The sequence below is a fragment of the Gambusia affinis genome, linkage group LG11 (genome assembly GCF_019740435.1).
Source record: "Gambusia affinis linkage group LG11, SWU_Gaff_1.0, whole genome shotgun sequence".
NCBI classification, from domain to species: Eukaryota; Metazoa; Chordata; class Actinopteri; order Cyprinodontiformes; family Poeciliidae; genus Gambusia; species Gambusia affinis.
Genome location: NC_057878.1, coordinates 22,888,422 through 22,916,342, shown reverse-complemented (window position 1 = coordinate 22,916,342; position 27,921 = coordinate 22,888,422). Strand labels below are relative to the sequence as shown.

The 27,921-nt window shown below is 36.2% G+C and overlaps 1 protein-coding gene across 1 annotated transcript in view; it reads left to right on the top strand.

Annotated features, from left to right (window-relative positions):
* Nucleotides 1-4,208: 4,208 nt before the first annotated feature.
* lrp1bb (low density lipoprotein receptor-related protein 1Bb) overlaps nucleotides 4,209-27,921 on the top strand; it is a 301,838-nt gene continuing 278,125 nt past the window's right edge. Inside the window, exon 1 of the mRNA XM_044132659.1 lies at nucleotides 4,209-4,647. Within this exon, the coding sequence (XP_043988594.1) occupies nucleotides 4,209-4,647 (439 nt within the window). The remainder of the gene's footprint in view (nucleotides 4,648-27,921) is intronic.

Here is a 27,921-nt window from a genome sequence, read left to right as displayed (position 1 = left end):
CTAATGTGGCAAATATCTATATTCTTTTATTTCAGTTTGACAGGGCTTGCATCAGAAACTTGGTGTTGTGTCTTCAAAGCTAATGACAGAAGTTTTAGAAGCATTGCTGAGCAAATTTGTGATCAGCAACCATCGCCCTGAAGAAATGTTACATTTGTATTTAACCTTTTTGTTTTATGTAACACTAACAAGGATAAATGAATATGCTACCTTAGAAAAAGCTGGAAAGCACTGCTGCCAAGAGGGATGGATGAGTTTCCTTCCCCAAACTGTTTGATCATTTTAACTTGATCTCTGAATGGATGGATTAAAGGATGGAGAAGGGATGGTTCTTTAAATTTATTTAGATGTGCAAGTCAGTAACCTTTACCAACTTGTTTTTAAGTTGACTGATGGGATGTGTTCAAATACTTATTCATGAAAGCCTATATGACAGCACAAGATATTTGGCTTTTTGTTTCATCAGCCAAGTGGCCTACATTAACTATTGTCAGACATCGGTAATTGACAGCGGAGCTCATGGGGGCGGAATTTTAGTTTTTTTGCTTGCATTATTCAAACTCAGACAGCGACAGATTTTTGAGTCCTTACACAGTATTTAGAGTCACTAATTTTCAGATTGGATTATCACAGATAATTTTCTGTCTAACATCTATGAAGTAGAAACAACAAAAGAAATAAATTAGAAATTGTTTTTGTTTAAAAAGGTAATTTATTTGAGTAACTCAATTCACTGAGACAATATTTGGGTTAATTACACCTGGGTTGATAAGATATGTTTCAAGCTTTTGTTTCTGTTGATCATGATAATGATGTTGTTTTTTTTCCCACTTGCAGCTTTATGAACACATATTATCTGAAATGTTTTCATATTGACAGGTACACTTAAGGCCTGCTTAAAGGTTATTTTCCACAATCTGAGAAATTAGACTAACACATTCAAATTATAATTTTACTGTATGCATCCAAGGTCACAAGTGCAACATTTTAAATGTATACGATCTCTTTTAACAGCTGTTTACGCCTGTGCTCTGAAATAAAAATCATAAAACTGAAAATTGGTTGGCTGCAGAAACTGAGCCACTCAGGTCTTTTATTTAACATCTCCATGTAACAAAGCCTTATTGGTCAGCTGAACTCTTCCCGTCTAGAGCTACATCAATTTTGATGTCGGAACAAAGCCAACACAATAACATACAACCTCCCACATAACACTTCAGAGAAAGAAGGCAGAGTGCAATGTTGATCATTTGTCTACCAAGTCAGTTTTTCTTTAGGAATCTAACTCCTCAACAGAAGAATAGATTATTTGCTGAAAACCACAGATTTAACCCTGCTTTCAGATATGATTATGTTTGCTTTGTTCTAAAATTCATAATCTTTCATAAAATATCAAAAAATCTGTAGATTAGCACATTTAAAATCACAGTGTCTTGCAAAAGTATTCACACTGCTTGCTTAAATCATATTACAATCTCAAACTTCAACATATGCTCAGTCTTCTATCTAATAGACCAACATAAAGCAGTGCATAACTTTGAGGTAGAAAGAAAATGACACCAAGGTTTTTCTATCTAAAGAAAAATCTGAGAAGCTGACATCCATTTCTATTTGCCTCCCTGAGTCAGTACTTTTGTAGAAATACTTTTTGCTGCAGTCACATATCCCAATCCTGTTGGGATACCTCTCTTGTAGCTCTTTGCATATAGATACTGAAAGTCTGTCCATTTCTGCTTTACAAAATAGGTCAAGCTCAGTCCTATAGCATTTAGAAAATCTGTGAACATCAATTTTCAAGTTTTGCGAAAGATTCTCAATTCAGTTAGTGTGTGCATCTTCACTGAGGCATTCGAACACACAAAGCTTTGATCTAATCATTCCTTTGTGTCTCAAGTCCTTTTGAGCCTCCAGCAGGCACTCCTGTATGATTGCTATGTATTTAATTGCATTCAGCCCCCGTCAGTTCTGAACAGCTTCCCTGTGCCGGTTAAAGACAAACATCTATACAGCAAAATTATGCCACCTCTATGTTTTAAGGTGGGAATTGCATATTCAGAGATGTCTTATGTTATAGTTATATTGAGTATTTTTTTATGCAGACTAACTGTGTACTTATCTAACCAGGTCTTGATGATGTGTCGTGCTTTTTCCATCTCTCATTGATGGACTGAACAATGTTCCATGAGGATCATGATTTCTAATCTAACCCTGCTTTAAACTTCTTAACAGTATCCCTTGCTTCCCTACTGTTTTTTGAAAAGTTTTGTTTACAATATTTACTCTATTTATCCTAAGAATGCATCACACAAAACTAGAGTCTTTAGTCTTTCAAAGACTCCTGAAGGCAATAGATCTCACTAGATTTTATTTAGGTATATCATAATATCTGGAAAATGAATGCAAATTAATACTTTTTTCAGTTCTTCAATTTGTTGTGTTAAAGGGACTGTATTATGTATTTTTCCAGGCAAGTTGCCATTTCATAGCACATACAAGTAACTGTTACCTTCAGTTAAAGATTCTACATATATCAATTAATGAAATTTGACTTTACAATTTGATGCCTTGAAATTGGGCCTCTGTCTCTTTAAGAAGGTCAAACAATGCTCCTCCATTACACCGTTTTTCGATTGGTGGTTTGGCAATGATGGTGGAGGAAATGAGTGCAGCCATTCAATCTGTTTGGTCCCACTTCCAAATATTGAGCAGTTAGAGTCTGAGTAAGAGGAATCTATGACATTTTATGCATCTACTCTACTCCCTAATAGGTTGTTTACAGTGCATGCAATTTCTGGTAAGTTTTATCAACCTGCAACATTACATGTGTCACAGCCAGCCATTAGCAATTAGAGTCTGCCTCCAGTGAACAATTGTTTCTCAATAGCCAAGTGTGCAAACCCTCTATATGAAGCAGGGTGTAAAAAAAATTGGTTATTTTTTACCAAACAGATCTATTCACCCCCTGGTCAAATTCCCATTTTAAGTAAACCCATTTAATCCTGCAAAAGGTATTTTAAAAACCGTATTTTCTTCTTTGAACTTTGTAAAAGTATGATTAGGAGACCTTTTGCACACACTGTAAATGTACTGTTCAGCTCAAAGGCATACTTTTTAGACCCACATTTATCGTTAGTGTCAGCAAAGTTGACATTACTTTTTTCAGAGAAAACAAAATGTCAGAACTAAGCAATGACTTAAAGAGGTCCAGCTTAAAGTGAAAAAGTTTCCATGTTTGTTTCTTTTTTCCTCTCCATGTCAGAAAATAATCATAAAAAACACAATGATATAAATTAATTTGAGATAATGACATGAACAATGGTACCAATTATTCTTCATTTGCCAGTTACTCCATGGTTTCATTGTAACCTCATGTGGTGCTGGTACATTATTTTTAACATTTCAATTATGTATTCTGCTAAACAAAAGCAGACTTTCAAAACTACAAATATGTTCTGAAAAATGCACAGTTAAGTCATTTTATAGAAATGCAAGCAGAAGCGATCATCTTGTTGCACTCAGCTGTCCAGTTGTCTGAAAGAAAGCAACACTTTTCCTTCACTTTCAGAAAAAGACCAATTTGGCTGCTTAAAAATATGTAACTGTCATTTTCAGATTTCCTTTCTTTCCCATTCTGACCCCCAAGTTGAGATTCAGCAAGTTATATTCACCACAATGGGAGCATCAATGTGTTTCTGCTGTGACTCATTGTTTGTGTTAACAAGCAGTTTAATGGATATAAATGATAGTGACCAATGCTAAGGACTGTGAATATGCATTGTGCCTTGACATCATATTTTTGATTTGACACTAATATTGATAATCTGAGTTGAGTTCAAACAACATGTCTGCATGTTCACCCTCTCAAGGTTCTCTGGCTTCCTCTCGTCTCTCTAATTTGTTCTTACGTGGAAATCTATGCGCATGGTCATTTATCCTGTGATGGCCTGACGACCTGTCAAGGTGAACCGCGGAAGATTGAATGGATGATGAATTTTTATAACTAAAACAATTTACCAAAGGGAGAAGGAAGGGCTTGTGTGTTTCAGACGAATGCATCCCGTTATGATCATGCAAAACTTTCTTAGTGTTAAAAATCTGTAATCGTACTTACTTTTTTTGTGCCCCTCATTCTTTAGGACCCCCATCTGAGCCTAAGCTCCTAATAACGACACCAAATCATCTCTCTCCAGAGCAAAACTATATGATTAATGTGCAACGAGCTGCGTCACCTTGACGGCATTAAATCATTGAGAAAAGACAGGAAACGTACTCCTCTTTGCTCTTGCCTCCCTCCCTCACCCCTCTGCCCCTTTCCTCCTCCTTCTCGTCCTCCCTGCCTCTCTCACTCTCATCCCTCCGGTGCGTCTGTTCGCTGCTCAGAGCGGCGGTGTGCATGTGTCAGGGAGCCGCACCGTTCTGCGCACTGGTTCCGCCGGACATCACCGGATAACGGCGCTCGTCAACCGGATTGGTGGTGGAGGGGGAGACTGGACCCGGACCAGGAACAGGAGCGGGAGAAGCACCGTGGCTACTTGTATAGCCCGCTCTCCGGAAACATGTCGGAGTTTTTCCTTCTCGCCTTTCTCGCCCTTTCCTCCGGATTATTTCCGTGCGTAGAGCCCTCGAAGGTGTCCGACGAGGAGAAAGGTAAGCCGGAGCAGAACCACTGGCAATGCGCAGTCCGATGAAACTTGGCACCCCTAGTCTTCTGTTGGTACACTGCTTCTAAATGTTGTGTAGTTGCTGGATATTAACACGTTTTTAAAATGCACCTGTCCTGTATCCTAAACAGTTATTATAACAAAAAAGAGAGATGCTTCTCATCCTTTCCTGCCCGGGGTGTCATTCTTTCCTGGAATATTTAGGATCTTTAAAATGACACGCTGCATTGCTTGATCCGAAATAACAATGCCACCTGTATAATAAGAACTCGCTGGATGTGCATTTGGCACAGCTTTTGCTGTGTTTGAGCATTTCCAGGAACAGCCATGAGGAGCCAGGACAGGATTCGGTAGCCTATCTGTGACTGCAGGTGCGCAGCGTAGCTATATCCTACAATGCAGCAGGTGAAGGAAAAAAAGATCCCCTGAGCCGGAGAGGATTTTTTACATCCATCCGAGTCGTAGCTTGGATCTTTGCCGTGGGATCCTCGAAGATCGCACCAGAACGGATTTGATAGGACAGTGGTTTGTGCGGTCAGCTCTACAGAGCGCGGCAGAACCTAGTAGGAGCTTATTGCAGCGAGCCCCCTTTTTTAGGAGCTTAGTAGAACAGAATGGTGTCTGATATTTGAAGTTTGTTTTAAATAAACGGTAGCAGATCGGGGCTGTTTGTCACTCTTTTACTCTCGCATGAATTATTCATCATTATCACAGTCCCGTCAGTAAATCAAAGCTCAAGGCACTGGACTCAAAATAAGTATCTTTATTTTTGCAAATGATAATAATGACGCGTACTTAGACAGCAATGCGACTCTTTAAACTTTGCAACCAGACCCATTGCAGGTTGAGTTTGATTATAGTTATCAATGGAAATTCAGTAACAAATTGGAATTTCTACATATAACTTTCTATTCATTAAAAAGTTGAAAGCATGCAAAATAATGCACTTTGACTATATAAAGTTAAACCAGCGATCTGTTTTGTATTTTATAATGAATTACTCTGTGTCAGAACTGAAATTAGACAAACAATATGCAAAGCCAGAAATACTGATAACACATTCTTCTTTTATCAGCACTTCTTTAAGATAGCTACTACATAGCTTGTCAATGAAAAACTGGATTTAAATCAGAGATTTTACCTTCAGCATTTTGCTCCAGTTTTAAAGGGTTATTGGTGTGACTGCCTTAAATCCAAAAACAAAGGCATGAAAAATTACTCTTACTCTTACAAAAATGATAAAGCACCTCCCCACTTCAATTTTTTACGTGACCACAAAATGACCTTTGATGTCTATAACATGGCAGTGTGACAACCAATACCACGCTTCCCTTATATCTGAATGCTGGAATAATTTTTTCGGAGATTGAGTGGTGAAAGATATTTTTAGTTAACTTGAATAAACGATAGGTCCTGTGAAAGTGGTTTTAAAAGAACAAATGGTTAACTTGACAGAAATCTCTTTGCTACCAAAAAGATCTTTGAGGATAATTGAGGAAATACGCAATCAAAATCACACCAGCTTTGCTCGACATCGGTATCTATTTTTTTGCAGAGCACAGTTCAATTCTGCAGCCCCCAGCTTGTGTTGTCTCCCATATTCAAAGACAGCTACTTATGCTGCTAAATACTGATACAAGATTTATAACCCTAAAATTAAGGGCCAATCGGATACTGCTAAGTTATTAATAAAATTTAAATTAAATTAACAATCTCCACTTCAGGGTTGGGTTCATTAAGGGGGGGAAGAAGATGCAGAGGGGCCACTAATAATTTTTGGCTGGCATATTGAAATTATAAATGCAACAACTAATTTTCAGTTGATTTATCAGTGAACCTGCAAATCAAATACTGAAAGATCTAATTCATTTGCCTTTTCATTATATGCATAAAACAAATAACTGTACAATCAACCCCATAACCTTTCATTAACATTTTTGTTTAGTTAAAACCAGGTAAAGGTTAGGAACACATGCTTTACTTTAGGAATGGGAATAATCTGATCATTCCTTTTTTTCCCCCTTCTGAATCCAAAATCACTACGCCTATCATATAACTGGCAGCACATTCTGTTCAAACGTTTTTGTAATCCTAGAGAAAACATTGCCTTTAGTCAACATTTACAGTGAATTAGTCGGATCTAAATGAAAATTAGATCTCGTTCTTGGCATGGAAAACCCATATTGGTGTATCATTATGCAAAGCCAAAATTCATAAATAGAATTTCAGGAGGTTTGTATACTACTTTGGTCAAACTTTAAATTTAGGTCCAATTAAAAAAAAATATTTTTCTTCCTTTGTAATCTTTAGTAATTTTTGAAACACTCTAATAATCCTAAAGTTAATCTTTTTAAGTATCCATCTACCAGAAGTTAGTTGATGTTAGAATATGCTGTTTTGCCCTTTGCTCATTTTAGTGACCTTGATGTTATAATGCTACAACTCTTCTAAATATTTGACCTAATTAAGTGATCCTGACTTGGCAATGTGTTTGAGGGTTTTTCTTAAACAATCTGGTTTATCATTGTGATGACTCAAGAATCTTTGAGAATTCACATCGGCTTCACTTGATGTGTTGTTGACCCATTATGAACATGTATTTATTCTAAAACCAAAAAGATTTATAACTTTAAAAGGGGACCATTAAAAGGCTGCTTAGCAATTGTTAAAAAAAAAAGAAATCTTCATTCAAGTGGTTTTTCCTAAAAAGTGTTTTGTCATAGATGATCAATTTAAGGAGGTTTAATAATTACCAAAATTCATAATTGAATAACATAACTTAAGTACATTTCCACTTTGACACTAAACTCCTATGCATAAAAAATGTAATCTATAGTATCTATGCACTAAAATCAGTTGATTTGTCAAGTCAGACCATTGTTAGCCTCTGAAAAATATAAGTAACTGTAATTTTAAGATGGTATAACTCAGCTAAATTTTAATAACTAAAGATTTGACCAAAAATATGTTAGCCCTGTCTTATGCCTTAATTGGAGTGCCAGACATTGGGAGAGAAATATATTTTAAAAAATCACATTAAAAATTACATGAAATATTTCAATGTTGCAACATCAAGACATGTTGCAAGATTACACATAAAAAATATAATTAACATAATATCCCCATATTTTGGCTCTACTCCACTGAGGGATTTAATGTCAGTATACACACTTTTATTTTCTTGTTTTAAATTAAAAAAAGGTGCACACTTTTTTTTAACTTGACCAATGCATTTACATGTAGACCTACGTCGTAATGTATTTGGCATTACTTAAAGTCTGTACTTAAACTCAAAGATCATCCTTGTAATGATGTCTTACCTATATCTTACCCTCCTTTACATTCTCCAGCCGAGCACAGTGTGGCGAGGCCGCTCTGCCTGTTGAGAAACTGTCACAAATGCCCCCTTCAACACAGCTTGGAAAACAAGGACTTAGAGATTGCTTTGCAATCACAGTAGGCAAGACAAACACTGCGTGCTTCTCTCGGTGCATGAAATGAAAAGATGGATTTGCCTCTTTCAGCTCTGCAGCAGTGTTGAAAGAGGTGGAGGCACCTAGTTTTGACTGAAAGTAAAAAGAAAAAAAATAGACACAACTGTTACATTGAGAACCATTAGATTCAAACACACTACAATAGAACCTGGGATGAATCACTAGAATCTGTCCTGCTCCATTCGCACCAAGAACAAATGAAACATCTAGTAGTTGCACAGTATTAATAATGGAATTTCTTTTTTTAACACAAAAAGTGGTTGTTAGTCTAATTAGTTTGAAATTAATTTTTTTTCAGTGCAGTTGTGACCATTTTGCATTGAAAGCCAAGTGGTGAGTAGTGGTTATCTCTGAATGAATTAAAAGCATTTCTAGTGCTCAATGTTTGAATGGCATTGTTTCCAATAAATGCTTCCTCTCTGTATTTCCCTACTTATCACTCGTGTCCATCTAACATTGAGCTGGTCGACCTGGCCTGGCTGTTGTGTCACAAAACCGCTGATCAGACACAAAGAACAGCTTGAGGAATTTAACAACATTGTTGTACTTCCTTCTTTTTTCAACTTTCTTCCTTAAGGAAAAACATTTAAATACTCTGGATGTCATGCAGTGACCTCAGTGGCAGATAAACATCACCAAGCTCGAGCAGCTCAAGGTTGTTTGTAATGTATAGCCTGTTTAAAAGTTGATAGTGTTGTGAAAGGCACAGATATGTCCGCACACTAATGCAGGTAAAAGTGCCTTCAGGAGCTAATTAAGTCAGATAGTGAGATACGATCGCACGAAGGGTATGTAAGTAACTGCGTGTTTTTAAATGTGTATTAGTTGAGACAAAATCAGGATGAGTGCTATCAATTAGTGCTCAAGTTCACCTGCAGATAGTTTTCATCTTTACTCTTTAATGTTACACATGAAATACAGCAAAACTGCATTTTCAGGATTAATGTTCAGCAATATTGTAGACTCGTATAGTTAGAGGGTGGTGTGGAGCAATCGATGGAATGAAAAATGAAATACAAAAGAGTGGCAGATTTTTCTATTGTTCCTTCTTAATTGCAAAAAATGAGTTTCATTTTGTTTTTAATATCCTATTATTGTCCAGACTTCGATATGAACCACTTCAGCACTTCCATTTGCCAAGATAAGAAAAAGAGCAAATAGGCTATATTAGAATAATGCTTAGTGAATGAGTCAGCTCTGTGTTATATGTTAGGTCCTTTAATTTCCCACATTAAATCAGGATCTGTCAAGCAAATTAATAGTTATCTACCTGTCTGACTAGTATGTGAAATATTAAGCAGTAAAATAGAGGACCTCAGTCTGTACAACAACCAGCACACCTTGATGTCCATTAGCTAATCACACATTCATTCACATGCAGATGTATATGCAATTTAAGTACATCTGCATATGAATTGCATTCCTGCTTCATCTTGTGTGTTTGGAATAACTTATTTGCGTAATTTTATATTTCTTAACATAGTAACAGTACTTTGTAATTAGATATTCTGTGCATGAGAACACAACAAAAGGAGTTGAATATTGGCAACAAAAGAATGATTTTTCTATAGAGTAGGTAATCTATATGAATAATGATTTATTTCTCTGTTTTTAACATTTATTAGCATTAACTGTAATTCCATATCCAAGACAAATATTGTGGTCTGAAGCCACTCAGTGGGCATTACTGACATTGTTCCAGGTAATTTTGCACAGATTACAACCTTATTGGCCAAATTAAATATTTTTGTGGTCTAACATCCCTGTCCTGATTTATTCTTTCTTTAGGTGGTTTTGAACTGATTTTGATTCCCTACAATTTGATTTACAGTTGTTGTTTTTTTTTCTTTTTTACCTTTTCTCCCCCATAAATACATCTGTCATTTATCAACAAATAAATGTTCTCTATTACACCAGATTGCTGGGCTTTTCTACATTTGAATCAGAAATCTTAAAATTAAGTTCTCAAAATTACTAGGTTAATTGTAAAAAAAAAAAAAAAAAAAAAAAAGAGAGGGATTTAGATTTACAGCAGATACAGTTATTTCTAGTTCTTGCTGGTAATATAAAAACAAAGTAGACTCATTTTAGGTTACCTTAAGTTCAATTGGCCTATACAATATTGGTAAACCTACTTGAATGAATTTCTTTACATTTCTTGCTCAACATTTTGGTGGTTCGTATTTTGTGACTTTGTTCTATAGAGGTATAACATTAAACTTTGTTTAAGTTTAAAACTTTCCAAGTGTACATTATTCCATAGCATGTAAAGTCATTGTCAGGAATAACCTTAAACAGTTGTGATCTGATTGACTATCAACATCTCGCATTATTGTGGATGTATTCTTTTGTTCAACAATTTCCTTCTGTGACCAAGTCTGGGCTAAATGTCACCTGTGATTCTAGAGTACTTATGAACCCACTATCAGGTGATTGACTCTGTAGTACTTCATTCCCTTGACAGCAAAACAAACTAATTTCAACATACCTCCAGCACTTTTACTTGACGGGTTTTTGCATTTTACCAAGCATGTCCACCTTTTTCTCACGTGTCCAAAGGACATTGTTCTAAAATGTCTGTGGTTATTTAAAAGCTAACTTTGCAATCATTGTGCTCTCATATTCATTTTAAAAGGAAAAGGTTTTCTCCAGGCAACCCTTACAAACGAGCCAAACTTGTTCAGTTTTGTTCTTCTGATGGTTCTGCCATAAACTTTGAGATTTACAATTCTAACTGAGGCCTGTAGAGTCTGAGATGGAGCTCTTGTGTTTTTTGCAATTTCTCTGAGAACATATGCTCTGTCCTTGAGGTGAATTATGTGGGATGTTCTCTCCTGGAAAGAATAGTAATTATTGGCAATTGTTAAATGTTTCTCACTTGTAGACTCCTGAACTTCAAAGTGTTTGGAAATGGCCTTATAACCCTTCACTGATTAGCAGTCTGCTAAAATTGCTTCTCTAAGGTCATTACTGAATACTTTTCTTCTTGGCTAGCTGTAGACCAAACCTTCAAAATCAAATTCATTTGATCTGCAGCACTTGACTTTTACACTACCTCTTTTTTTCTATAGAACCAGCAAGGCTTTGCTTTGTTTTTGAAGTGAGTGTAATGATAGTCAAGAAATTTTTTTTCTTTTTGCATGGCTGTGTTGCAGTGCATGATGAGCTTAAGTGATAAAAAAAACTGAAGTCTGAACTGAACATGATTGTTCTGTTTGCTTAGCAAGATATTTTTTGCTGTTAATCTCTTAATACCAATCTCTTAATGTTTGTTTTATTCACTAATTTGAATAGTAAACTGAAATTGACTGGGTTTTTTAATAATTACGATCAGTTTGGATTGAATGAAATCTTTATGATTGGTTTTAATTAACTTTTTTGGTGGGAGAAATGTGTTCAGAAGGTTTTTGCTGTGAATTGTTGCTGTATACGTAAATAAACTGAATTGAACTGGTAGACAGCCAAGAAATATTTTATTTCAACTGAACTGGTTAACAGCACTGAAGTTATTGCCAAACCAAGCATAGCTTGTGGAGGAACACGGGGTCAACAGCATGTATGCGCATAAAAATGAGGCAGAGGGTGAATAAAGCTGTGATCATTTAATCTTTTAGTAGCCTATGTATGCCTGGCCAGGACAGATTTTAGTTGCCTTTTGAGAACCCTAACAGGGTTTAACCTCAGCTTTCCACACCGCTTCACAAGCAGCGTTGTAGGCTTAAAACGGAAAGGTAGAATCCCTGATGCTGTAGCGTTGCGCTGGCAGAAAAGTTCAGAGTCACTGTCTGAATCATGAAAGCTCGGCTGAGATAGTGAGGGCAAGTAATCAGGATAGAGGAGAGGAATCTGTTAAAGAGAATTGTTTATGGCAAGCCAGCTCAAGGGAAAAGAGCTTTAACTTAAATATTACAAGGGCTGCTTGTGGTTGTCACTGAAATATTCTATTATTAATTTTTCAAACTAGAAGCAAGCTATTCTAGCTCCTGATTTTTGGTGGAACCTCATTAGAAAGCAAGCACTCTGAATCAGACAGCAGCTGCAGTACAGCTTTAATTAGTGACGGAGGACGTTTAAGGACTGCAAGGTGTATTGGCCATCTCAGTTTTCACTTAATACATCAGAATTTTACTGAATTGGTGATCACATATGACGTAAAAGCACAGTCTGTCCTCCAAGTGTGGATTTATTAAATAAATTATTTCACACAGGCACAGCAGGGACGTGAACCTGGTCAAGACAGAAACCTGGCAGGCAAGTTCAGTGATTGTATTGAACTAATATGAAAAATAAAGGTGGTCAGAGAGACAGAAAAGCACAGAAACAAAAGCAGTTATCAGGGGGCTTGATCTGAACAGCCTATGCTACTAGAAAAGACAAAAACCCAAGAACGGATGACTGCAGGGCTTCTGGGGGATTTGGAAACAGGTGGGTGTGGCAGTCAGCTGCAGGCAGGAGGAAAGGTTGATGACGTGGGTGGAGGGAATGTGACTTCAGGGAGAAGATAAAGATTCTAAAATCACACTGACTTAAAAAGAAACCATGATATTCAATTGGACACCCACCCTGCAAAATGGCTATCGTGGGGTGTCCCAATATAAATATTAATGTATAAAAACTGTTAAATTCCATATTTCATATTTCTCTATAAAATGTAACAAAAATAATTTTTGCTCTATGCTTTGCTTCACACATAGGGTCTTGACCCTCAGTTATTGGAAAACAGTTGCTTGCTGAAGTCATGGACTCTGGTGGAGTCTGTATGCTTGATTGAATCGACTTTTTTTGGGGGGAGAAATTTGTTGAGATGGTATTGGCTATGAATTTGCTGTATAAACAGTGCTTTACCGATTGGGTAAAGTTTATGTTTTTTTATATTTTACCCAATTGCTAACATTTGGCCGTGACATATGTAATGAACCAGTTCAATACTAGGAAGCTTACCGGAAATTGCCTGACCTGCAAGCAATCATCCCTCACTGCAAACAGAGACATGGCAAGCCAAACAATATGGCTGTTAATGTTAGTTCAATATTTAGAAGTGTGGCCAACACAGACTAAATGACTTCATTTACTTCCTCCGCTGTCATTGGCAAACTTCAACGACAGCCAGACTACAATTATAACATGCACATATTTAGCACATTATAACTCTGCATTTTCAAGAAAATTTGCCCTATTTAAATGTTTAAACTTTTAGTTTTGGTGTGTTCCTACTGGTGAAGTGAAAGTGAACGCCATAGTATTTACAGAGGGATTTAAGATGATTTAAAATCAGACATTCTGATGTGAAAATAGTCTAAAGATGAAAGACAAAAACATGTTGTTTTTGTCTGCAAGATTCTAAAACAGCCCTCAAAAATCTTTACATGTAATTTGGAATACCTATGGCAGGGGTTTATATAAAAGTTCATTTCTGAACAGTTAAGAAACTTGCTCAGGTATTAATCTTTTGGAAGGTAAGCACAGAAAAAAACCTTTGTTTTCCAAGAAAGCCCTGAAGGCCACACTAAAGTTTTCCAAAGACAATGTGTGACATATAAGACCAGAACTACTGATATAATGTTTTTTGGACATAGAGGTATAAATGAATCATTTGGAAAACAGAACACAGGACATGTTCAGCAAGTGGTGGCTTTAAACAAAGACAAGACAAAACAAAACGAAAACATCACATTTCAACAAGCAATTGAAATGTGGCAGATTATGGTGATTTAACAGGATTGGAATATTACTGCAATGCACTCTGTACACAGGAGAGAAGCTGTCTTAAAATCTCCATCTCCTCCACTTTCCTCCACTGCCACTGGACAAAGTCACAGGAAGGGTTTTAGCGATATAGTCATAGGTCAAGCTGATTAAGCTTAAACTGTTATCAGAGATTTATCTCTGACTTGGTCAAATGCTTAACCTGGGTCTAAGTTAGGTTTAGCAGAATAAGGGCAGTAAGGGAGTCTATGTCAGTAAGTACAGAATTTTTTAGTCTCCTTGATAAATGATTTCCATTTCAGATTATCAAATGTGGCGCAGATAGTTAAAACAATTTGTGGTAGAGGTTTAGCAAAAATAAATAAAAATACCGGCCTGATAGATCCTGGAAATACACCTACTGGCCTGACAGACTTGAAATATTTTCACCAATCAAATGTTCAGAGACAGCAAAGCAGTGAAATAGTAAAGTACGTTTCCAACTGATGAGCATAAGCCTGGATAAATCATTCTTTTGACTTGTGTATCTGTTGTTCACAGCTAAAAAAAAGAAAGACAGAAAGAAGCCCTGTGCCAAAAGAACTAGGAAAATAATTGTTAAAATACCAATTGAGTCTATTAGTCAAATACAAAAAACAAAATCTGTGATACCAGTCAATTGGGGATTACATAAAGTTTACACCACACACAAACATTTGCTTCAGGATGTTTCCTCTTATAATTATGATACCAAACTTATGGAATACAGGAATTGTGTATATATACAGCTCTGGAAAAATTAAGAAACCACTGGAATGAACCACATTCAAAACCTCATAATTATTCCACCAAACATTGATTTATGAACTCTCTGAGTTAAAGCATTAGTATTGTAGTTTCTAAATAAACGTGAACTTGCTTTCTTTGCATTATTTGAGGTCTGAAAGCACTGCTTCTTTTTTATTATTTTGACTCTTTCTTGTTTTCTGCAAATAAATACTAAATTTAATCAGTAATTCATAGAGTAAAAGAACAATGTTCATTTTACTCAAACAATGTAAGTGGTCTCCTTTTTCCAGAGCATGTATTGGCAAACACACACATATATATATATGTGTGTGTGTATATATATATATATTATTTATTTATTTTTCAGGCAGAAGAATGGGATACATTTATCTACTGAGGGTTTTTTAGAAACAAAAGCCTCCACAAGGGGTGCCAACAGTTTTTGCAGCTCATTGAAAAGTTCCAGTTCTGGTTTTAAAGGGGAAACTGTTTGGTAAAGACTAATAGGTGGCCTTCAAAGGTGGGACTGCCCTTTATTTTCACAGCTGTTTAACGCCTTTTCCCCCTACACCACAAACTGAAAATGGGCCTGCCAGCTGCAAGGTCTCTAGCTCGGTTTTCTGCCCGCATCCTGTTCCGACATGGCAGCAAAAGTGTCCACATCAGCAGTAGGTAATCCTCAAGATGTGAAAAAAGGTCCACACAGTCTCCAGGCTAATCTGTCTTCACTCACTAATTGAATAAAACACATGCAGATTCCAGGTAAAACTGGGTTGAGGACTGCATGAGACTGTGGTTCCAACTGGAGATGATGCACCAGTCAGCATTGTGCTCTGCTGTTGGCTTCTATGCATGGATTTCAGGTGGACTCTTATTGACTCTTGCATTTCAAGTTTGTCTTGGCTGTAAAACTAGACAAGCAGTCAGATCAGAACTACTTCTAAGCTCTTCAGCTGCACCAGAGCAGACTGAACTCTCCAGCCAAACCTGAATGTTTGCCTAGAAGAAGTTCAAACGTTGCACAAGGCACGATGAAATCCCATCTTGGGATTTTTTTGGATTTTTTTTTTTATTGAGGTAACTGCTTAGGCAGCGTTTTTGCAGAATGACATCCAGTCTTTTATGCGCTATGAAAAGACATTGAAACAGCTGACACGTCTCTCTGGTGATGTCAGCTGAGTGTTGCTGACATCGAGCTCTTACATCCTTCTCTGGGCAAAGGTGAAGCGTGGCCGCAAGCTAAAGAAGGAATCTCTGAATCAGCCGCTACCTGTTTTTTCTTGTGTTTTACTGTGTCCTGATGAAGCTGTGCTGAGTCCAACAGAAAGAAGATATTGGAAGTAGCTGTTAGATTTGTGATGGTGTCAAATTTAATATCCTCTCCCACTGTCTTAACTGGTCACAATCGAATCAGTAATGGATAGGGTTGGGGTGTTTACAGTCTGTTGCTGTAAATTGACTTACATCATTGATTACTAAATGGAAGGCGTGATCATTTTTTTCCACCCAGTTGATAAGAGTTTCAAAATAGATTTTTTTAAAAGATGCTACACATATCTTCTTTTTTTTGTTGAGGAAACAAAGAATGTTGGTTGTAATAATTATTTGAGGTTCTCAGATATCAAATATTTCAAATGCAACATTTGAAATATGTTGCAATTTACAAATTGTGCAATTTGTCTTTTTTACAGCCAGAAACTTCTTGAGATTTTGTACTCAAACTAACATAAAATATGATCCAAAGTCTAGATGAAACAGTTTCGTCTCAAATTGTGCATTTGTACAACTAACTGCCTTGTCCTGCCTTATGTTTATGACATTAGAGTGATATAAAGTAATACATTTAACTACACTGTAATAGAGTTATCAGTTAGATTTATTATTATGGTAGCATTCCCTGCCAACAATTTCTATTTACACTGAAACCAACATGCAGATGCAATTTTCTGAATTAAACATATAAACTGCAGTAACAGGGTGGATTACAAAGCATGGTGTGTAGAGTGAGTGGGTGGGGTGCCAGCACATCTACCTGCTAACAGGATTGCATCATCTTTCCGTTGCTAATGAAAAAGTTAGGAATTTGGAACACCTTCAGTTTCCCAGTGATTTAAAAAAAAAAAAAAACTGTGATTAATTTACTTGTTGTCAGGCTCATTGAGAGAAAAAAAAAATCCATCTGGATGAACAGAAATAGCTTTTGGTTTGTCAAAGGAGAAGCTGATGATTTAATGGAAGTAGAAGCTAAATTAACAGAGATTTCTACATATTCTTGCAATGACAGCAAGCCCGCAACATCCACTGCATCTTGACAACTGATCTCTGGACATAAGGACAGGGGATAAAGAGGGCTATTTGTAGTGAAGAAAATGAAAAATAACATGATTATTTTACTGCTGAAGATCTTTTATTAAGTTTTTTGTTTGGCCATCACTTTGCAAATACATGCATAAAAGACACAAGTATTGCTCTCCTTCTAGAAAGTGAGCCTTTGCCACAGTCTTCTGTTTCAGCCTGTAACTAGACGTCATACAAAATAGCTTTGTATTTTTCTCCATTGATCTTCTGCTTAGCTGACCACATTTCCCGACTTTGACGAAAAGCATAACACTGCCATCCCAATGTTGTGATGGCGTGTGACATTACATCCAAAATACAATAAATCCAAAACATAAAGCTGTGGTTATAATGCGACAAAATATAATAAAAGGCCAAAAGAAATATATGCCTCTTTTATAAGTTGTGCAAATAACCTGCTTTGTGAAAAGGAAACACAGTACAGTACAAATATGCCCACCAAGACAATTCAAACAATATAACTACCTGCTTAACTGAGCATTCAACAAGGGACATAGTGCAATAGTAAAGGGTAAAGTTGGTATTCAGCTGGAAGGTCTGGGTTAAGCAAACCTTTCTTCAAATGTCTCAAAGGGTGGAAAACTCTCCTTCTTCTGCTATTGGTTTGTCAGTTTGAAAGAGTTAGCGGCGAGCTGGATGATGGTAGCACCCTGAGGAGCTTACCTGTGCATATTGTTGTGTGCACACTGTGCACATATTCAGTGTAGCAGATATTCACCTTAAGCGATATATTCTGCTTCCATTACATTTATACTTTGCCATGGAGGATGCATGTTCTCTTCTGTATTTTATCTCTTTTCTCTCTTTTTATAAAGAAACTAAATATGTACATACTCTGGAGAGAAACACATTTTTCTGTGTGACATAAAGTCATGGATAGAATTACCAAAAGTATTTTTATTTGTTTCTTTTATTTAAACAAAAAGAACAACATTTTCAATGTCCGAATTTGGATGTGTTTGAATCCTTAATATTTGGTAGAAATACATTTTTAAACTGTATAACTTGGATCCATTTGTTTGAGTGTTCATACATAAGCTTCTTGGAATGTTTGCTGGGATTTTGGTTCCTTCCCCTTGACAGAACTGTAGTAAACATGATGCTACCACTTCCATGCTTCAAAGTTGCCACTTTTCCCTTGATTAGCAATATATTATTCCTGCTGAATTTAACTGAAGAGTTCCTTCATTCAGTTTTGATTGTACACTCATGAAAACCTTAACTAATTATAGTATCAAAAAATGAAAGGATATCTCCCAATGTATATGTCTTTTTGCTTACCAAGCCTTCTACAACAATCCTCCTTGAAAGAAAATCTTTCATTCTGTACTGGTCATTTGGAGACAGGCACCACAAACCTTAACATGTTTAAGGTTGGGCTGTCACCAATTTATGACAGAAGCAGGATTTGATCAAATATTAAAGACTTCCTTGAAATAGGCTTTTAGCTAAAGTGTGAGGGAATAAAAGGGAAGTATACCTGTTGGTCATGCTTAATATTTAACATTGTTCAACCTAGAAGAGTGCAAGGAACACAAACAGTATGGGGGAAATGGTTCTTGAAGCTGCACTAAAAGTTGTGTGTGTGTTTGCTATGGTAAATCAAGTGAACAATTTCTACATTTGAAAAGAAGTAGGAGTATAAGGAATGCAAAATGGTAAAAACGTTCCATTTTTAGTACACCACACTTGATAAAACCCCAAATATAGAAAAAAACGACCTAATGACACAGCACATTTATATTTCAGTTTTATAACAGTTATTTGTGATCTGCAAGTTATTCTTCAACCTTACAAACTCCAACATAACTCTCTCTAAATAATGTTAGATGTTACTTTTGTTGATAAATGTCAAACCTAGACAGCATTTCTGGTGAGTGGTAAAGTCGACATCCTTACAATAAACATAAAAGACAACGTTTTTATGTTGGACAAAAATTTTAGTTACTTGAGAAGATTTGATAATAAATAAGTGGTGATAATGCCACCAAGTGTCAATGATACCTATCACTCTAGGTATTTGAGCAAAAATCAGGTTACATTTGGAATAGCTTTTTCAGATATGGATTACTTCAACTAAATGAAGAGTAGAATAAAAGTACCCTTCTACAAATTTCTTGCTGTTGAATGTTTCCATTCCTTAAGCAAATTTCAAACACAGGGAATTAAGTAATAATTCAAAAATGAATTGTTTCTAAATGATTCTTTAGTTTCTTATTCTTCCCAACTAAGCTTTGTCTTCACATTGTAGTTTAATATTCATTTACAATCCAGTGTCTCCTGTGTGTTGGGATGTTGTGCTGATAGTTGAAAAAGATCTTTTAGGTGCTCCTTTAACTGTCCATTTCTAAGTTAAAAACTACTTTGTGGCTCAAATATGAAAAGTCTGCACACGCGCACCCACAGGCACAAACACACAAAAGAGCTTGCTGCCAGCACTTCTGACCTACAGATTGGTCAGAAGTAGTGGTGTTGAGGTGTTCGAATCCCCCAAGTGGCAACGACGGTGGCCAGAGGACCAGAGAGAGGGCTGCCGAAGCCTGGCTGGGGTCTCTCTCCCAGCTGCCACCTGGCACAGAGCGAGGGCTCAGTGCCCCATCATGCAGACTTGGCTCAGAAAACCAGAACAGGAGAGGGATTCATCCATCCCCCAACAAGCTTCATTCAGCTGACAAACCTAAGGCCAGTTGGTGATGCTGCACTAGATTAATCTTGGAAAAAATATACATAGATAAATAATAACAATAATAATAGAAACGTTTAATTTTATTGCACATCGCTTCAGTGGCTATTGGTAAACATTTACATGCTAGCTAATGTCTTTCATTGACATAGGTCTTGTGCTTATTTATGTATCTCCTTTTCTCAAGCCACCAACTTAAAAAACTGAAGAATAATGAAAACAGAAAATATTTCTTGCTGTAAAGCCTGGTACCTGAATGTGCTGAAAAGAAGATGTCACAATAGACTGATGCTGGCTATGTCATTTTACAAAGATAAGGAAAATTCATTATGTTTTTGGACTAGGTTTTCCACAATCAACATTTAAGGTGGAGTACCCACTGGTTATTCAATAAGTGTCCAAGATAATAAATATTGAAAGGGTGTTGCTACATATTGATATTTTTGAGCATAGCACTTTAGGATAATTAAAAAACATTAGTATCTTGCTGATTGAGGGACACTAATTGTGATGGTTAAGAGGCTGTTGCAAGCAGATCCTAAAGATCCAGCAAGACCATATTGACATAACCCAGGGAAGGGAAGTTCTTGCAGATAAAAGATCAACTGTGTTATGTTCATGTATACTACAGTAGATTAGAACCTTTCCATAAGCCTGTTTAATGAAAACATCAACATACAGACAGAAAATACACATATAAAAATTAAGTCTTACAGCAATAAATGTCTGTGTTAGGGCTACCATCCCTGCCAGACCAATTAGTGTTACTCTTCAGTTAAATTGTGTGAAACAACAAAATTCCTTGGCATCATTTTTAACACCCATGTGCAAAGCAGAGGAGTGGAGACATTGAAATGTGGGTCCATCTAGAATTTCGGGGTGTTATAAAGACATAGTCTTAGCTTGTTCTTTAAGTATCAATTTGGAGCAGTCTCTAAGTGTGTGTTCAAAGCCTGCAGTAGCCGCAAAGAGGTTTTTGGCCCTGAAATATTTGTTAGTCTGCCATGAAGGATGAATAATTGAATGTACTTTCGTAGCACTGTGCATGAATTGAAAATAATAGATAAAACCGTATGACAGCCCACAATCACACCTACTGCAGAAAACCACACAGTTCACTTTTAGCGACTTGGATAGTGTTTACTCCTGTGGATTGAGTTCAGTTTTGTGGCAGCACTATCACTCGGTTACTTTGTGTAAAAATTAGATTAGAAAATACATCACCACCAGCTGTCATCAATCTGATTCACTATAATTTTCTAACATGCTTCCGAGCTGCTATTGATCTCTGGTTCCCTGCTCTCCCTCCCCTAGTGTTAGATTGGAGTCGTATTAACTGCTCTCCCATCAATCACAGTTCACCCATGTTTGCTTGTAGGAGACTTTGATACGATTAGAGCAGTGCTCTCAAGCTCATGTCATGGCCCCCCGCTAGATTGGAATGCGTCGACTTGTTAAGGATGCCAGCAGTCTCTGCATTCTTGTTTTAGTGATGTCCTTCATTGCTCCATAACAGAAAGGAGAAATTAAGCGGCCGCAATGTGTCAGCTGTCACAGGTATGTCCTGTTGCTCAGTACCTGATAAGATCTACTGCCCCCTGAAGCAGCCCTTTGTAAGAACAAAACCCCAGGGAAATCAAAATCCTTTTGGACTTCAGATATGAAATATGTTTTTCTTAGATAATGCTTTCATGCAATTGCTCCTGTGGCCTTCTGCACATTAAACAGAGAAGATCATTTTTTCGTCTTGAACAATGATTGGATTTTTTAATATTTTTTTATGCTTTTTTTTTATGATACTTGTGTTGCATTATGGGTCACCCAGTTTTTCTAAGCATCCACAACCACATATTTAGAAGCTGAACAAATTGGAATAGGCGAGCATTCGTATTTTGTGACAATATTAGAAACCAGGAAAACCATTTCACTGATGTTAAACACAGACACTGGTGTTAAAAAAACAAAACAAAACAAAACATAATAATATAAATATCTAGTAGATTTAAAAGAAACAACTCTACAAACCTGTGTTAAAATGGCAGGCTTTTCTGATGTAAAAAAAAAAAACAGATAAAATGATTTCAATAGTTTTTCTACAAATCTACAAATAAAGGTCCAATAAGCTGTTTGTACAGTTGTGTACAACCCAAGCTAATTCTTTGCCGAAGCAAACTGCAGTTAAGTTCCAGAATTTTGGGAAAAGGGAACATAGCAATTTTTCATTGCCAAAGTTCTTCAAATATCTCAGCTTGTGTGGACATCTGTAGTATATGGCTCTCCTTTGGCAATTGTACAGATTTCTTGTCGGATTTAGTTTTGGACTCTGGCTAAGGGAATTTAATTATTTTTATTGCAAAATAGTAGAAAAAGATTGTTACTTTTTATTATCTTTTTAAGATAAAACCAACATTTAAATTTAGAAGTACATGTACAGTAGTGAGGGACTTAACCAAATATCCCTGTTTTAATCTTTCATTGAACATTTTGGACATAATTTTATTTGAACATGCAACATTTTTTAGCTCTTCTTTTTTTATGGGAAATTGCCCTGCAGTTTAAACAGTGAAATGTGACAGGCTGGTATTATATGCTACTCAATAGCAATAGACAGAGCCTCTGCAGGCTTTAAATAGTGCTGCACTGTTGTATTGAATTAAAAATGTCTAACTTTGAGCATCACATGTCTTTTAATGAACTAATGGATTTTACCAGAGCAGAGGCTCATCTAGTGTAATCACCAGACAAATGGGATACGAATAAATGAGTGGTATAGCAAAGCTTCAAGAAGAGGCTGAAATGGCAAAAAAAATAAATAAAAATAGAGAAAAACATCACTAACTTACCTCACAGATTTTTGAGCTGGGATTACAATCAAAAACATGTGCCACATGTGGTAAATTATGTAAAAATCACAATGCAATTCAGATTTAGTCAGTGTATATCTGTGTTTCTGTGTCTTAATGAGGTGTAAATTGAGCTACATGCAGTGGGTGGTGGTCTCTCATTGGCAGTAAATAATCAAGTAAAGGTCACAGGCTAGTGTTTAGCTATTGGGAAAAACATTAGCTCTCTCGTCACAGTCATCGTGGAGTAATGGATGCAAGTTCTAAGTAAACACCCAAGGTCAAAGTGACATGCATTAAGTACCTACTTTGTTCAGCTGTGTCTTTTTATGACCTTGTAAAATAATTAATGGAAAAATATGTCTTGTTCCGTTTGTTGTTCTGACCTGTCATGTTTTGTTCATCAAAGGAAACACATTTGGACAATATAACAGATATTTTACAATACTAGTAAAACAAGATTATTAAAATGACTTGAGATTATCACCAACCACTGGACTATACTGTTGGACTTGGTCATTTGGTCATACATGGAATGTCACTACAACAGCAACAGGTGTGCTACAGGCTTCTTAATTAAAACAAATTCCCTCATGTTGATTGACTTAATACAATCATAACTTTAACATCTTATTTTTAATTCTGCTGCAATGGGAATAATTATCTTAAACACTTTGTACTTTGATGGATATTTTGTGTGAAATTATTACCGCATCTCACTTAGCTACGGTTATTATTGTTTCAGTATGCACTCTTTGTATGCCTAACCATCTTTCCTCTCTTCTTCTGTCTCTCTTTTAATCTCTGGCCAACAAATTAATAGCTGCCAGCGGATCAAACTCAGAGGACTATTGAAGTAGACTAGTGTGATTAAAGGTAATTTAGGGATGTGACACTGCACCGAGAAAGTGCAACCGTCTTTCTGAAATGCTTGGGTGATGGGAGTCTTCATGCCGAGGTGACATTTATGTTGATCTGCATTATGCATGGGCAGCTTGTTCAAAGCAACAGAATGTACAAGGCCTGTTTGGTGTCACAGGAGTTATTTCTTTTGAAATGTGATTGTCTGCAGTTCAGCCCACATTGATGTTCAAACAGGAGTTAATGTCAGCATTTTCTTTTAAAATATGCTTGATGCATGTTAATCCTGATGAGAAGCCACATCTCTTCAAATTATGACGAGTAATTTTGTATGTAATAAAACATAAAACAGGAGATATTCATAATAAAGAACTACAGAAAGAAATCTGCAATCATAAAACGAAAAAAGGCGATTTTGATTTCTGGCTACTTGAAATTGTGGCTGTTTAAATGCATCTAAGTTTGAATGAAATGTAGACTAAAAATGTGGCCAACCTGGGCAATTTTAATACCCCTTAAAATTACAGATTTACTTACTACAGATTACAGAAAACTTTCAGTTTTTGTTGGTATAGTGTCTTATTGCTTTTGGTTAAAACTAACATCTAAACAGCAGAGTTATCAAGTTATTTTATTTCCGTGTCTTATCTAAATTGGCAACAATACTGCATTGCTGTTAGATATGAATAAAAATCTTCTGGAGAAATTCAACATATTATCTTTTTAAGAAAAATCCATACAGCATACATAGATCTGTGATTTACTTTTTTTTAAAGTAAATGTTTGCTTGATGACAACACTATATTAAAAGCAGAAGAAACAAAACTACCACTAACTCTTGTTGCTGGAACATACCTTTGAGAAACCATACAGACATAACATGTTTAGACAACATTCCAATTTGATTTTCACATAATCACAGAGAAAAAGCTCCATTAATGGAATGCTGGAATGTTTATTGTATAAAATTTATTCTATCATTCTGTTTTAGAGAAAGAAAACCTTGTTTGTGATGACCAGTCATTTAATTTATGGAATTAACAGCAGATAAATCACAAACACTCAAAAATTCATAAATATATTTACCTATTAGCATTTTTATCAATGCACCCCAGTGCCATGCCCAATGATTATGTTGGCAGTTATAACAAGATGTTGATTTTGACGCTGTTCCTAAATTGTTTCATCCTGTGCCACATGATACTGGCTCAATCAGATGTGGCGCAATTACATTTTGCCCCCTGTTATTAACCTCTGAGATTGCACAACAATCAAGCCTGGTCTGTCTTAAGTGAATTAATGTCATAAGGCTCTGCTCTGACTGTAATTGGCTATGTGACTCCTCTCATGATCTCTGTTACGCAGGTAAAAATTACCTGACAGGTTGCTTCTATAACTATGCGACCTCTCCAGAGATCCTGCTCACCAAAGCAGCGTATTAACAGTGTAGGCATGTGCATCTTCTTGTCAGCTGTGCCAGATTTCTTTTTTTCTGAAGCTCAAAAATGTGCTCGAAAACATGTATTCTAAAAATAGTCAAAGGAGTGTGGTGAAAAGTGCATCTTCAAGGGCTGTCACATCAGCTGTGGCAAGCATGACATGACAGATCTCATTTTAGATACTCTCCTTTTGACCTCTGTCTTGTTCTGCCAACCAAGATCTTTGGGTCTGACTCATATTTACCTTTTTGCTCTGATCTAATGTTCATAACAGTCTGCTAACAGCTCACTGGAATCTGTGATGATGGAGAAACAGTCCAGATTTTTGGGCTGTTTTCCTTCAGCTCTAGTTTTTGAATTTCTCTGCTGTCACACCCATCTCCCTGACAGAGTTATCAAAGGTCAAGCTCCAGCATCTCTCTCTCTCTCGAGACAATCCTCACGTGATATGCTGCTTATCTCCGTGGTTACAGTATCACTAAGAAGCTGCAAGAGCATCGCCTTTTCCAGAGTTGACCTTGTCAGATGCAATTTAGACCTTGCTTCTGCTAATACTGTTCGAAATGAGTCAATCATGCATTTCCATTTGCGGAAAAAACAATTTTTGTCACCTTATTTGTTGATGAATGCTTCCTGGGTGAAATGTTTGGGAAATTGGTTTTTGTACTAGCAAGTATTTTAGAAGGACACTGCATTATGACTAATTTTCAGTATTATCAGTAATACCTTTTGGATGCAAATTGATGGACATTCATTGGTGTGGTGTTTGATCTTATGGACACTACTACTGTTATTTTTCAGTTTCAGTTGTAAGACATTTAAAAGCTGCAACCCTGTCAGGGTTGCACATAAAATCACAATCTATGTTTAATACCTCTCAAAAGTAAAACAAAACATAATGTCATTAAATAATCAGTTGAAGTTGCAATTCCCATTGATAGATGTATGAATAGAGCTCTGTGTATGTGTGATAGTGTAGTCAAATGGGCAAAACAAGTGAATAGAAAACAGTATCAGCTGCCAGTTTGTGGTTCTTCTGGTGAATTTAATTGCTTAGCATTTTTAGTCTCTGACATCAATGTCAAGCATCTGAAATCTTACTGGTATTTTACCAAACTGGCAACACACCTGCTCCTCATTAGATCTTACCAAAATAGACAGGACAAATCAAACAAAATCTCAACAAAGAAATATGAATCAGATTAATAATCTAATTTACAAACTCATCTACATAACTAAATGGTCTGCAAGATTAAACACATAATAGAGGGCAACTCAAAAGGTTACTGCAAAGAAAAGCAAACATGAAACAAAATTAGAAAACCCTCCATTTGGTAGAACCCAGAGATGTAATCAGAGATGTAAAAGAGACCAACAATGGTGAGTAAAAAATAAATAAAAAAAAAACTAATAATTTATCAGATATGTATCTTGAAACAAAAGAAACATTCATGTTTATCCAAAGGTCCAGAAGTGCTAGCTTTAACTAAAACATATACAGAGATTTAAACTGCAACATAGAGCTGCCACAAACTCAGAATAGTGAGTGAAGCAAAGTTTCATCAGCAATGTTTAAATTAAAGAATTTTGACCCGTTATAGAAAGATTAAATAAATCAGAAATATATTTAAGGGACAAGTGGTAAACACAAACTGAACCACTTTCACAGTATGCCAGATGGTTATGAAAATGAAGTTAATTAAGCAATTTACATTTCAAAAGGATGCCTAGCTTAGCTGCAGATTCTTTCAGATACCACAGTGAATAGACTGGGAATGTATTTTTAGCATAGCACCAAGCTACTTCGGGTATGTTCGGGAATTTGCCATGGCATGTGTTGCTGATTTGGAGTTGGTGATAAAGGAATGAGCACCACCCAAAAGCTTGAGTAGGCCATATCCTAAGAAATCAGTTGTCTTATAGGATTTTCCAATTAACAGTTTAATACTTAAGACTGGTTTTCTCCAACTCACTGGAGGGAAGTGCAAAGTGATGCAGTTAAGAAAATGTATATGAATTTCAAGAACAAATATCAACAGCCAGGGATGACTTGAAGCAGCTGAGAATCTTGGGCTGTAAATAATTGATGCCAGCACAGCAGGAGAAGGCAATAACCAAAGCGTTTAAATAGCAGTTTCTGTCTGTGAGACGGAAATGTTCTCAACAGCATTAAAAAAATTGGTGCCATCTGTTACATTGATAATAAATAAGAGGGAACATTTTTTTGTAAACATTTTTGATATTGCTCTGGAAAACAACCTAGTCGTGCAAGAGAGAACAGAATTATTGTACTTCGGAAGAGATCCTTGTGTAGAGATGACATTAAAATAATCTGTGTAAATTCTGCTGCCAAGAGCAAGGGCATGTCAGGACACAGAATGGGTGCACAATTTCATATAACAGACACTTTTCTAACTGGATCAATATTGTATTGGGATTCTGAGGGAGCCAGTGGCACGGTAAATATTTTGCTGGTAAATAGAAAAATGGATTACAATAAATACCTGAATATTCTGCAAGCAAACATCATCGTTTTATAATTGCCTGTGTGGTTCCCTGACCGAAACATCACAAAATATATTGTGTGGATACTTTTCAAAAAAGCATTGTGGATAAGACAGATCAGTAATCTTAGTGCTGCAAGTGCAACCTTAGGCATCGTAATATTGGAATTCTGGGGGGGAAATCCCCAGTTAACAAGCAAAAGGCTAAAAGGTCTTTAACAATTACCAATTTTAATGGAGCTTTTTATTTTAAAACTTTAATCTTTGAAAAAGTCAAGTCATGTTTTATTATTAAGTTAGCAGATGTTGAGATACTTAGCTGAAGAGTATGTATAGGACAATAAAAAACACTGTGTGTTATTAGTAAATAACTTGACTGAAAATAAATGTTTATCAATTTAATTTGGCAAAAAATAACTACTTCAACAGCTAATAGGAAAAGTTTTATAAGATATATTTAATGGCCAAAATACACTCTAAGCTGAATTAGCTCTAACATTCATCAAATATTTGTTGGTTTTAGGAATTAAAAGAAAGAGGCCTTACTAGTTCATTTCGGGTTTGAAAACCTAGTCTTAATTTGAGAGGGAAAAGGGGAATGGCT